The following is a 12,386-nucleotide window of genomic DNA, read 5'->3' on the forward strand; positions in this document are numbered from 1 at the left end:
ATGATCAATGTTCTGGCATGTTATGCTTTTATTTTCTCACTGGACAACTTGTTTAAGATAACAGATTTTGGATGACAGGAAAAAGGAACAGTATTCAGCAAACAAAAGTTATCCAGAGTTTGGACTTTGTAACCTTTTTTTAAACTTTTTTTTTTTTAAGGAACTTTTGTAAGTCTTAAATTGTGTGATTTTAATAATATTTGTAATTTATCAGTGATGGCCATTTTCCCAACTGTTACATAATCAGCTTTATGTATCCTTTGTGTAGTAAAGTAGTACCTCAAATGTTAAATCTCAAATGAGCTCACTTAAAAATGGAGGGAATCAGTAATGAAAGAGGAGTTGTATTTTCCCTAATACAAGTTCTGTGGAAGAAAACAAAAATCTTGTTTTAAACTCATTACTGTGATGCCATATGTTTTAATAATTTATTTTTATTAAATATAGGTGTAACATTTCCTGTTTTTCTGGAATGTAAGTTATTTCTTGTCCCTTTTAATTAATAAATAAATAAGTGCTTTTGTTTTTCTGTATGTTGTATATGATTTGAAAACTGGTGAATACAATGTATTTTTAAAAGCTAAAGAATTCACTCATCATATATATGCAGTTAGGAGTATCAAATATCCATATAAAATGTAATTTATATATAATTTATAATTATATAATTATAATATATATTTAAATATATTATATACTTATAAAACGTAATTTTTATATATATATAAATGTCTTGCCCTTTTTTTTTATTTTTGAGATCTGTGGCCCTCTTACTCAGTGTCTTTAATGGCAAGTAGTAAGATTTTATAAGCTTTTTTTGTTCCTTGGAACATTTGATTTTAAAGTACAAGTGTAATATACAGGCTAATCTGAAACTAACTTTTCAAGTCCTAGTGCTTATGTTGTAGCAAAAGTCAGGTTTCGTTGTAGGGAACACTCAAGGCTATCCAGTGGATCTGCTGAATAGCACAGACATAAACGTGGCTACTTATTTTCATCGTACTCCAAGTCATAAATCAAGTAGAGAACTGTCACAGGTACAAGAATTAAGATCAAGTAGGTGTTAAAAGAATATTAAAAGATGCTTTCCTATTGTGGGGTAGCCCTCTGGTACCGGCTCGCGACACCTACAAAAATCACTTTTTCTTTCTTAACTTTGTTTCTGGAGATGAAATAAGTCCTCCTGTTTAAACCAGTCACACCTGATAAATTTCAGTGCTCTGTAATGAGTGAGTGCTGTGCAATGTAGGTGCCTAAATTTTTAGCAGTTAGAAATTGAGGAAAATGGAGGCTTTTCTCTGTCATGAATATAAGTTTATGGAAATGCAGTAATACTTTTTGAAAGCCGATGGTCTGTGTTACTAGGAGAGTCTAAGAACTTTGTCCATCTGTCTTAACTTTGAGTAGGGCTGATGAGGGTCAGTTGGCACTTGAGCAACATGCCAATGCTTGCTCAAATTAGATGAATTCTTATGACTTTTCATCTGAATGCTACAACTAAATAATAATGGGCAAGGAAATCCAGAGTATGCTCTTTTAAGCTTTTATAATTCTAAATTTAGAAATTTCAGCTGGGACTTAGCATTATTTCCAGCCTTAGAAATAAACTTAAGGCTTAGCTGAGTGGATTTTATATATTTATGGTGAATGTAGGAAGCAGGTATCTTAGCTGGCCAAAAGACATCAACTAAGGCCTACTATAGTGTAATTACTGTAGTTCAATGTTAATATGAGGAATCTGGAATATTCTGTCATTTGGTACAAAAATTAGGACGTTTAGTTTAGGTGAAAGAGTTTTACCTGAGGTGCTAGGTGCTTAATGCTGCTGAATACTGTTTGTTATTAAAAACACACATGTGAAAACTTCCTTAAACTTGATGTGCCTTTTTTTTAAATTCCATTTTGGAAGTAGGCAAGGTCACTAAAAACCCTGTGTGATGTCTTGTATGAACATTTTATGTCCTTTTAAAAAAAAACAAGCAGTGAAGAAGAAAAAGTTTAGTTGTAACTACTTAAACAAAAAGGACAAATATTTCTGAAGAGAGGAACAGGTTGAGGATTATTTGTTGTGATACTTCAGAGTTGTTGATTTCGATACCAGCCATTAAGCAATGTTTTAGAAGAGAATGTAGAGAATCTAATGGATGACAGTGGCATGAGTTATCTACCTATTTGAGCTAAATTTAGGAGTAATTAACAGTGGATGGAATTGCTTCGCAATTCTGTCAGACTTACCTGAAACACGCTAGGAAAAGCTACTGAACATGAAATCTTACATGTTGACCAAGCAACTTCTTTAAAAAGAAGCAATCAGGGAAAACCAGACAACAGACAGTAAAACTTCAGACCTACAGGATGTAAAGGCTCAAAAGTCCTTGAGAAGTCCTGATAGTCAGAAGAAATAGGAACCGGATTGAAAAGAATAGTCTTTATTTGTGTAATGCGTAAGATCCCCAAGATGATAGTATCCTGTTCATGCTTTCCTGTAAATACAAAGAATCAACGAGAGTGAATCATAACTGGAAAGAGGTCCAAGCATACAGACAGGTCTTAAGACTTTAATCCCAAGTGAGACAAGAGCTATAGAGCTTGAGCATTCAGGCGAAGAGTGGCAAAAGAAATATTACATCACTCCACTTCTCACTGCCCCTCACAAACCACCCTTCCAAAAAACCTGAAAACAGTGGATTATCCTTTTACAGTGGCTGAAATAACTTGCTGGAAATTAAGACATACCTTGCTTTTACCCCAAGCAATGGAGGAGGTGATCTGACATCCTTTGCAGTTGGGTCTTTTAAGATTCAAATACATGTTTAAACTTTTGTTTCCCAGGTAAAAGGAGTTAAATTTAAGCTTCTTAGCTCTTTTATAATGTGGCAAGATCTTTTCACCTTTTCTGCTAGCCAGCAGTCTTGTTCAGTGATGGAAGACAATGGACCTCCATACAATACTAAATAAAATTAACATAGTTAAGTAATCTGCTCTGTCAGGGGGTTGGACTAGATGATCTTTCGAGGTCCCTTCCAACCCCTAAGGTTCTGTGTTTCTGTAATTATTTGTCCCTTTTTTAACTGACACTTTGTATTTAAATACTGAGTTTAAATTAACAATTGTACCTAAAAGCTAGGTTTACTTGTCTTACACAAAAGTTATTATAAAACTGTGTAAATTCATGTGAAACTTGGAATTTTTTGTGAGGAAGTTATTAAATTTTGACTAGTTTGAAGGCTATAATTTTAAAATAAGTAGTCAGTAATGGAAAATATTGGCCAAAATTTATTGTGTGGTAACTTGTTTTTCACCTCAAGTTTATAAATAGCTAACAGGAAAAGCAACTGACTCTTAGTTATATAAGCTGTCACACTAGTAAATATCGATGGTACCCTTCACTATTTCCCATAAGTAATCAGAAGAAATTTACTTGGGAGAGCTGAATTTTGGCCACTTTAATCACTAATTATTAAACTTTCTTTAACTAGTCTCATGCATTTCTTTGATATAAAAAATTAACTATTGTTCTTAAGCAGACTCTGTGGAATTAAATGGGGGAAAAATAATCTGCTCAAATCTTAAGTAATTAAAATGTCATTGTTCAAGTCAGCAAGCAAGCTGATTTCTCAAAGGACTCAAAAGTTTATTATTTATTTCCTATGAAAGTCATCCTGATTGTGTTGAAAAATTAAATATATGTTGATCCCAAAATACATGATGAAAAAGACTGCTTTTTGGCAGCCACATTAGTCTACATTCTTATGGATGGTGCCTTTTTTTGAACTAATAGCACTGATGTGCCTTTGCCTGTGTGCCGGTGCAATCTGCTTGCTAACAGCTTGTAAGATTTGCTTATGGTGTTTGAAAACATTCAGACCCTTAGGTCATTTCAGATAAACACAGTGTGTACTGAAAGCATTGAAATTTCAGTAAGAAACTAAAAATCTAGACACCACTGCTTCAGACTCTCAAATATGTTCAGAGAAGTTGCAAATTTTGTAATACGTATGAAGCAATTTAGCTGATTCTCTACTTGTAGTTCATATATGCTTTTCAAAACACTGAAAATTGGGAGTTTTGCTTCAAGTTTATTTACAAGATCAGATACTAAAAGATGAAGTCAGATGCTTGAGTGTCATTCTTTCTTCAAAAAGTGAAATGGACAAAAAAACTGGTACAAATTATTAACTTAGTTATCTTAATTGTACATAGCTCCAGGTGCTACAGTAAAATAATAGGTGGCAGCTTCATTTCACAACATTGCACCCTTCATTTAAAGTTTCTAAATTTGGTTTCTAGGTGATGAAAATGAAGTTTCAGAGTGTCATGTTACTGATGTCTCTTGCAAAGTTTTTAATGAACAAAAGAATAAACACAATGAAGTTTTAAGAAAAACTAGAAGACTCCAAAAGGTCAGTTTAACTGGAAATACTGTTTGTTAAGGTCTTTCTTTTTCTTGGGGAATCACAATCACTGATTGCCTTTGTATGTACAAAAAATAAATGCATTCTCTATGCAGTATCTATTTAAAAACCTTCCTGAATCTCACTTCCCTTGAAATGTGTGAATGATGTTCAAAGGCAGTACATACAACCACGGAGCTCGACTTTCTGCTAACTTGGGGTAGCAGAGTCTGTGCCAAGTTGATACTGTAAAGGAGGTTGGTAAACCAGCTCCAATTGTTTTAGTCAAAAACCTACTGAAATAACCTGAAAAGATGCTCGTCCTTTTTGGAGGAGTTACTAAATGGGGCAGGGGTTTTTGTTTGTTTTGTAGTAGGTTATCCTCAGTGGATGTTTCTGCAGGATAAAGATTTATGCAGTAGTTTCTTCTAGGTTCAGGTAAAGCTAAATTTCTTAACTTCCTATTTGAGCTCAGTTTGGTTAAAAAAAAAAAAAATAGAGGATTGGGTCAGCACTGAATCTTTTTTTTAGTTGTTTTTCCCTTGTAACTTACAAGAAAAATAAATTCTAGTTCTTTTTATCAGGAAGCAGCACGTTGTACAATTAAAATTAACACTGAATTGTTTTGGGAATGCAAAGTCCTAAAGCACTAAAAAATGTCTGAGTAATTAATTCTATGAAATAAATTTTACAGGTGTTTCATTAGCAGCTATTAGTGGAGTTTTCAAAGAGACTGATCACAGATTTTGATTCGCTTTTATGTAAAAGATCCAAGCAAGTGCAACCACTAGGCTGTTCGACCTTTTGAATAACCTGAAGATGTGATATTAATCTCTTCATTATTCTTGCTGCATCTTATTCCTTGTACTTCCCTTAAGTATTTGTTCACTTTCTTTTACTAAATATATATTTAAATATATACATATATATTATTTTTATAACTGATAACTATTACGTAGAATGTATAAATCAACTTTATTCTAGATCTGTGTCCTGAAAAAACATCATGGGGTAGTCTACTTTTTAGGCTAAAGCATCTATCCAAAACAGTTTCATTTCTTGTCGCAGGAATCTGACTAAAGCTGCTGAATGTATATCCACAAACTACAGCCAGTTCAAACTGGAACATAGGAGGTTCAATGTGAATATCAGAAAAAACTTCTTTACTGTGAGAGTGACAGAGCACTGGAACAGGCTGCCCAGAGAGGTTGTGGAGTCTCCTTTGCTGGAGACATTCAAAACCCGCCTGGACATGTTCCTGTGTGATGTGCTCTAGGTGATCCTGCTCTGGCAGGGGGGTTGGACTAGATGATGTTTCAAGGTCCCTTCCAACCCCTGAGATTGTGTGATTCAGTGACATCTCTGCAGAAATTGTGCTTGGAGATTTGTCAGATTTGTTGGTACTGATTTCTTCTTCTGTGTAATTACATTTCAAGAGTATTATATGGTAGTGCTAGCTTTGATTAATTTCTTTTAAGAAAAGATCCCAACATAACTATTGCATTCTAAATAGAAACAAAAAACAATGTTAATAATGAAACTACCCCCAAAACAAACCTTTATCTTGTGGTCATTGGCAGTTTTGTACTGAGTATTTCCAATATGAGGCTTTAGATCATATTGCTGATGTTCTGGGAATCTGTTGTAAGTGTAATCTGTTAAATTTGTTACTTTGCTGTAAGTCTCTCAATTTGGGAAGCAATATAAATCACAGTACTTTTTTCATAGAAAAAGTGTTTGAAATCTAATGCCTCATTAAAAACTTTTTAGATGTTTGCTGAATGTAATTCTTAGACAATGTCTGAACTGAAACTTCTTAGAGTACTGTAGTTTTAGCTTATTCACTACAGTGAACACAGCAATAATTACTTATTTGCTACAGTGAATGAATGTCAGTAGGCACATGGAGTTGACTGTGTGGTGGTAAATATTGAATAAGCCATACAAAAATATCTTTAACTGATATGACCAGCTGTCTTAACATTATTTACTTGTAGTTATTTCAATTTGTCAACTGCAGTTTTTTTATTTTAATATAAATCAAGCTTTAGGTTCTGTTTTTCTCTGCTATGCTATTGCATTATGTAGTTATTTTCTTACTCATGCTTTTGAGTTCTTGTATTTTGTTCTCGCTGAAGTGAAATCATGAATGACTTTGTTCAGGTACTTCTGTATCGCAATTTTAGATTACAAGTACTGTTATTTTCTTATCTATACTATTTATGTAGGTGTGCTTATTGCACTCTTAACATGGAAGACTTCTAATCAAAGTTATCTAAAATGTACTGTTGACTAACAAAAGCCATGAAGAGAGAGCAGTTGCTAATGGCAGCTGCAGGCACATTGGGCAAAGATAGCTAAGATTTTTCAGGAATCTAACGGCCTCAGGAACAACCATTTTGGGTTTAAAACACCACCCCTACCCCCAAAACCCCAGGAGGTTTGGTGTGTTGTGCTTATGCAAATGTAGCAGATAAAGATAGATTTATAAAACTGGCCTATAGTTTTTGAACACGTTTGTTTTGAGATACAACAACCCATAATTGAGGATAGTTCCAAATTCTTCTCATACAGGGTAGGAAGGAATAAACACCGTGGATTAATGCCTATGAATGTCAGCAGGTGGCTTCCCTGATCTAGAAATCTAAGTTGATTATACTGGATTGCAGGAATAAAATAACCCTTTATGCATTGTGATACATTTTTCAGTCATTCTATGGAACTGAATACATAGTTCTTTGTTGCTTTGTATAAGGAGCACAATGTGAAGTAACTAAAAATCACAAATCCAAAAATGTATTTGAACAGCTTAGTTACAGTGGTGTTTACCTGTTGGTATGAGGGTTGAGTGCTTCTTTAATTGCTTAATGTCACAAAAATGTTTACATTTATCACAACACCAGTTGCATGTCGCAAGTGTAAACATTTTGTACTTTAAACAAATCAGAGAAAGACTCATTATGAATAACCAGTTAACTGCTATTTTTATTCAGATAAAAAGTTGTTTTGGATCTTTAGGGAGATATGAAAGGGGATACATATCTTTTAAATAATCTAACAGTATTGTATTACTAGAAATACAATTGGAATAAATATTGCGCTCAGAAAAACCCTTAAAGTGCTGTCTTCTGAGTGAATACAAGGAACTCTTCAACCATGTGAAAAAAACAATTAAACGTCATGAGGGGTTTTAAACAGTATTTTTCAGAGAGAAGACAGTGTGATCTTAACTGAAGTTCTATCAGTTTTGCTTTTAAACAGATTCCTCTTGGCTTGTATTTCTGTAGTTCTTGGATCTGGGTAAGGTAAAGAAAAGGAAGAAAGGAAAGAATCTAAGCTCATGCTGTGAGATAATTAGTGTGAAACAGGCCATCATTAGATCCTGTTATCAAAATCCTTCTTTTTGAAAGTATTTTTTTCATGGCAAACAAAAATCTAATATGCTTGAAAAATCTTTAACTATAAAACATTAAGCATCTTGCCAGAGATTCTGGAAAGTAACTTTTTGTCTATATTTGGTGTATGCATTTGTAGACTGTCTTAAACAAATTGCATTGGTTTTGGGACATCATATTTTTTATGCTTTCTTTGTATTTTGATTTTTTACTTACTTTGAATAGGTAGTTATTTTAAAGAATTCTATTTGAAATGTTATGGACTTTGAGCCACAAATTATTATTAAACTAGTGTGAATTTGACAAGGTGGAAGCATGCAAGCTCATTTACAGTTAACAGTGAAGAAACTGGAACTACCTACAAGTTTATCACCTGGGGAAAATACCTCGTGATGGAGGGGGTGAACAAGTGGTTACTGAAAATTATTCAAATTGATTGCTTTTGGGTGTAGCAATGAGGGGAGTGACTGAAGTGTCATTATGAGTGCTTGTGTGGTACCTTTGCGAAACTTTTATGCTATTGACCGAATGTCTGATGGTATGACTTTATGCATATCTGATTTGATTCTAAAGCATTTCTTGTTTACAAGATGTCTCATCTTAGATGAAGTAATCCTGAAAGTGTCTGACCCAGTGTAGCTAATGACAACTGAGTAGTTGAATATTGTTTAACTAGTTATCTAGCTGCCTCAACATAAAGTTGAAGAAACAAGTTATTGTGAAACAAGCTTTTGAGCAGACTACATTGTGGAACAAGTAACTTTGAAAGAGTCAGTGATAAAAGGTCCTAATGCTACTTATCACTGCAGAAAATTTGCTTCCTTGACATGTCTGCAATAAACCACTGAATGGGATGTTGAAATCCAACAACATTGGTACTTTCATTCAAAACTTGCAAGGCAATTCTTGTTCTGGACTTTGTCCACCTGGTGAATTTTTTTTCCATGCTTCTCCCACATCTAGTTGAGGGCTTCCACAACAGAAACTAAACTCTTGATGTCTGCTGCTGCACCTTACAGGTCATGTCCTAATGGCAAGAGCTTTGTTAGCACCACTTAGGGATGCTACCTTTTGTGCCAGGAAGATCACCTGTAGACGGATCTAGTGTGCTGATTCATGGCCTTGGGTCCCAAGAAATCATTCTCTTTATGACAGGTTTCATGCTAGCAGTTCTGAACTACCCACTGAAGTTCTATGGTTTATTTCTTAATTTGAAAAAATGAGAGGATGTCCCAGAGACGCAGCTGTTGTTCACACTCTTGTAAGGGTTGCTATTTGGAAGAGTGGAAGTGTGCCCCGACAGTGATATAGGAGGTCATTGACTTTGCAACTTGTCACCTTAGCAGACAGGGTAGTTAAGATCAAGGAGCTGAATTCACCTAAGTTTTTACATAAAATTGTCGCTAAACTTCTGTTCAGTCAAAAAATTAATTGGTTCTTTTTAGAACCTTATTCAAGGAATAGTGGCTTACATATGTGGAGGCTTTATTTAATTTTGTCTGTATAGATTTAAGAAAAAACCTTCAGTTTCTCCTTTTTTTTTTTTTTACCTTTTTCTTTTTTTTTAAGATTGGTAAGCATTGTGATTTTTTTGGTCCAGAAACTATTTATGTAAAGTTAAGAACATATTTTTATTATTATTTTTAGGCAAGTAGGAAATTGCTCAAGAGTTTTATCCATAGTGAATAATAGATTGGGGATAAGCATCAAGAGTAAAATCCTAGAATCCAAAGTTATTCAAAGTACATCTATATCATTTCTGTCCTTTTATTTAAGTCCATGGCATCCTGGCATTTGATTGTGGAAAGGAGTCTTGGGTACAAGAAACAGATGCAACTCTTTCTGGCTCAAGGCATCAGAGGAACAGTGCATAAAACTGTGTAAGATGTGAGAGCATACAGTCCTTTCTCAAGGCATATACACCTCGCTGCTGAAGAGAACTATAGTTACTGGTAAATCACAATTCTTTTCTGGTTTGGGGGTACACTGTTTATTTTATCACATTTATCACTGAGGTCATAACCATCATGCTAGAAAACCAAAGAATCCGCTCGACTGCAGCTGGTTTGGCAAAGAATCAGTGTAAAACTGGAACTATTTTCCTTCTTGGATTCAGAAACCACCAGGAGGAAAAGGAACTGCTAGTTAGAGCCTCTTTTTCTTGGAAATATACCTCTTGGAAAAATGACAGCCTACATAAACCTACTGGTATTTGGCATGACTCTACAGGCCATAAATCTTTTAATTGATGGAACTGCTTTCTAAATGGTAGCCTTACAGCTCTTGAAAATTGTTGAAAATCAATCTGAACAGAAGACTTCCTGAACTCAATTTCTTCGGCATTTGACATGTCTTCATTAGCAGGTTTTTTTTAGAAGCATTGTGTTGTTTGGTTATTTACCATATTGACTAGAAGGCAGTAAAGCTTTAACTCAAGTTGTTGACTTTCATCAGCAAGTGGATTAGTCTTGTCAGCAGCATATTTCTTAAAGTTTACAGTCTAGTATCTTGTCATAAACCTAACATAAATATAGGCCTTTTTTGGGACTGCAAATGTTTTCAAGTGTATCTTCATCTGAAATTCCACTCATTGCTGCATAGTTGGCAATCTCCAGAAGACTTCAACTATACAAATTAACATCACAGCATTCATAATTGTGCAAAGCAAGTATTCAACAATTGGAGTGATTGAAAATGATTCTTCCTCTCCTAAAATGATTCCATCCCTGTGCAACCAAAGCGTGTCTCTTTGTGCCTCAGTTGTTTCTGCCCTATGTATGACCCGTTGTGAGCAATGTTAACTGAGGCACTGACATCTGCTATGAAGTAGCAGAGGCAGGTGTAATTTCTAATACACCTTCCATAATGGGTGGCAACCATCATTACAAAAAATTGAATAGGTGGCTGATGAGGGCTTAAAACTCAAACCATTAATTTCACTGAAGCTACTCTACTGTTGCCCACTACTCTTGTGGCTTAGTTTTTGTTTCACAGTTAGGGCACAGAGTATCTCAAGTGAAGCTTTAGGAAGATTTGTATCTGTTGGAAAGGCTTGAGCTTCCCATCAGAATGGGAATCACTACTGCCTGTGCTTGCAGAAATACTAATCATGCTTGTTGGCTTTTTTCGTGTCATACTGATTGCCTTGGAAGTTTTGGGTTGAAGTCAAAGGGGTGGGAAGGAGCTTCTGCTCTCCCTTTAATCTTTGAAAAAAGTCAGTCTCTATTTTTGCTAACGATCACAGCCAGATAAGCCTATCCTTTGAAGCTGCTGAATGCTGTGAAAGCTGTCCCTTGCTACAGAGTTTTGTATCCCACATGGTGTATTATTTTTTTTTAATGTATTTGCTGTTGTTGTTGCATGTTGAAAACTGAAAGTGTCAGTAAGTTGTAAACTGTAACACTGCTAGTCTGAAGAGCATGAAGTTAGTAATCATCTTTAATCTTGCCAACAAAAGTTCTAGGGGTTCCTGTTTCTGTTATTACAAGATTTCTCATTTTTCCTCATCTTTGGCAGTGAAGGAAAACTGATACTCAGGCACCTGTCAAGTCATCTTATTTTTCTGTCTTTTTATAGTCTGCTTTGTTTTTCTCCTTTCCCCATGATAGTATTTAGTAAGGATGAATGCGTTTTTCATGTCTTTATAGCAGCAAAGCAGAGGTACTATATTTGGTCAGGAAATTACAGTCAAAATTCAGTTTGCAGCCAGAGGAAAATGGAAAAATATCAGTATCAAAGGACTGATAAGAGGAGAAAGGCCAGCCAGAAAGTAAATTACAGCTTTGAATAATTGCTGTCTAAAACTACTAAATAGTAATCATTCACTACAATTACCAGTTGTTTTCAGCTAGGAGCCACAATTACTTTAGTAGAAGAAATTAATGTGGCACAATTTATAGATTGTTTCTAAAAACAGCCTTAATTTTTGGATCCTTGTTACAAACTTCCTAGATAAAAGCAGAGTGCAATTAATCTGATTCTTGAATATTCCCATGCTTTACATGGCTTTGGTTTTTGGCTTATGTACCAGTAGGACTGAAGATTGATTCTTTTGAATCACAACTGTAAAGATCAAAAGTGAGAATAAAAGTTCTAAACCAATTTCAGAGCATTCTGATGGACCTACAATTGCCAGAGTAAAAAGGGATTGGAAGAGTACAGAGAGCATAGTATTCTTGTACTCTCCCTTACACTTTATTTGTGCATCCATGCAATACTCCCACCTGCTTCCCTCCCACCCCCAAGTAAGTCCTTTTTCCCTGGTATGTTGGCTAAACCACACAGTGTGTCTTGTTGAGTCCTGAAGGTGAAGGTATCTTTTTACTACATCACATCATATCTCAGAGTTTGAGAGTACACTGAAGCTTTTTCTTTCTATTTCTTTCAGAATTCAGTCAAATGTAAAGCATAAGAGGAGCATTTGGACTTAAGAATGTACAATTCAGAAGTATTCTTTATTGGTTTAAATCCTTTCTTGAAAAATATCTGAGGCCTGGCCTCTTGACCCAAAGACAAAATTAGATCTAATATACTCAGACTGGAATTTAACCAGTCACAAATGTAAAACTATTCCTTCCAAGTCAATTCTTAGCAGGAA

General features: G+C 34.8%; 1 protein-coding gene across 1 annotated transcript in view; it reads left to right on the plus strand.

The window, feature by feature from the left end:
* The window catches only part of MCPH1 (microcephalin 1), a 254,382-nt gene that overhangs the window by 152,165 nt on the left and 89,831 nt on the right, over nt 1–12,386 (plus strand). The window contains exon 10 of the mRNA XM_009999262.1: nt 4,286–4,403. Within this exon, the coding sequence (XP_009997564.1) occupies nt 4,286–4,403 (118 nt within the window). The remainder of the gene's footprint in view (nt 1–4,285; nt 4,404–12,386) is intronic.

Source organism: Chaetura pelagica, unplaced genomic scaffold (genome assembly GCF_000747805.2).
Source record: "Chaetura pelagica isolate M959 unplaced genomic scaffold, ChaPel_1.0 scaffold90, whole genome shotgun sequence".
Classification (NCBI taxonomy): Eukaryota; Metazoa; Chordata; class Aves; order Apodiformes; family Apodidae; genus Chaetura; species Chaetura pelagica.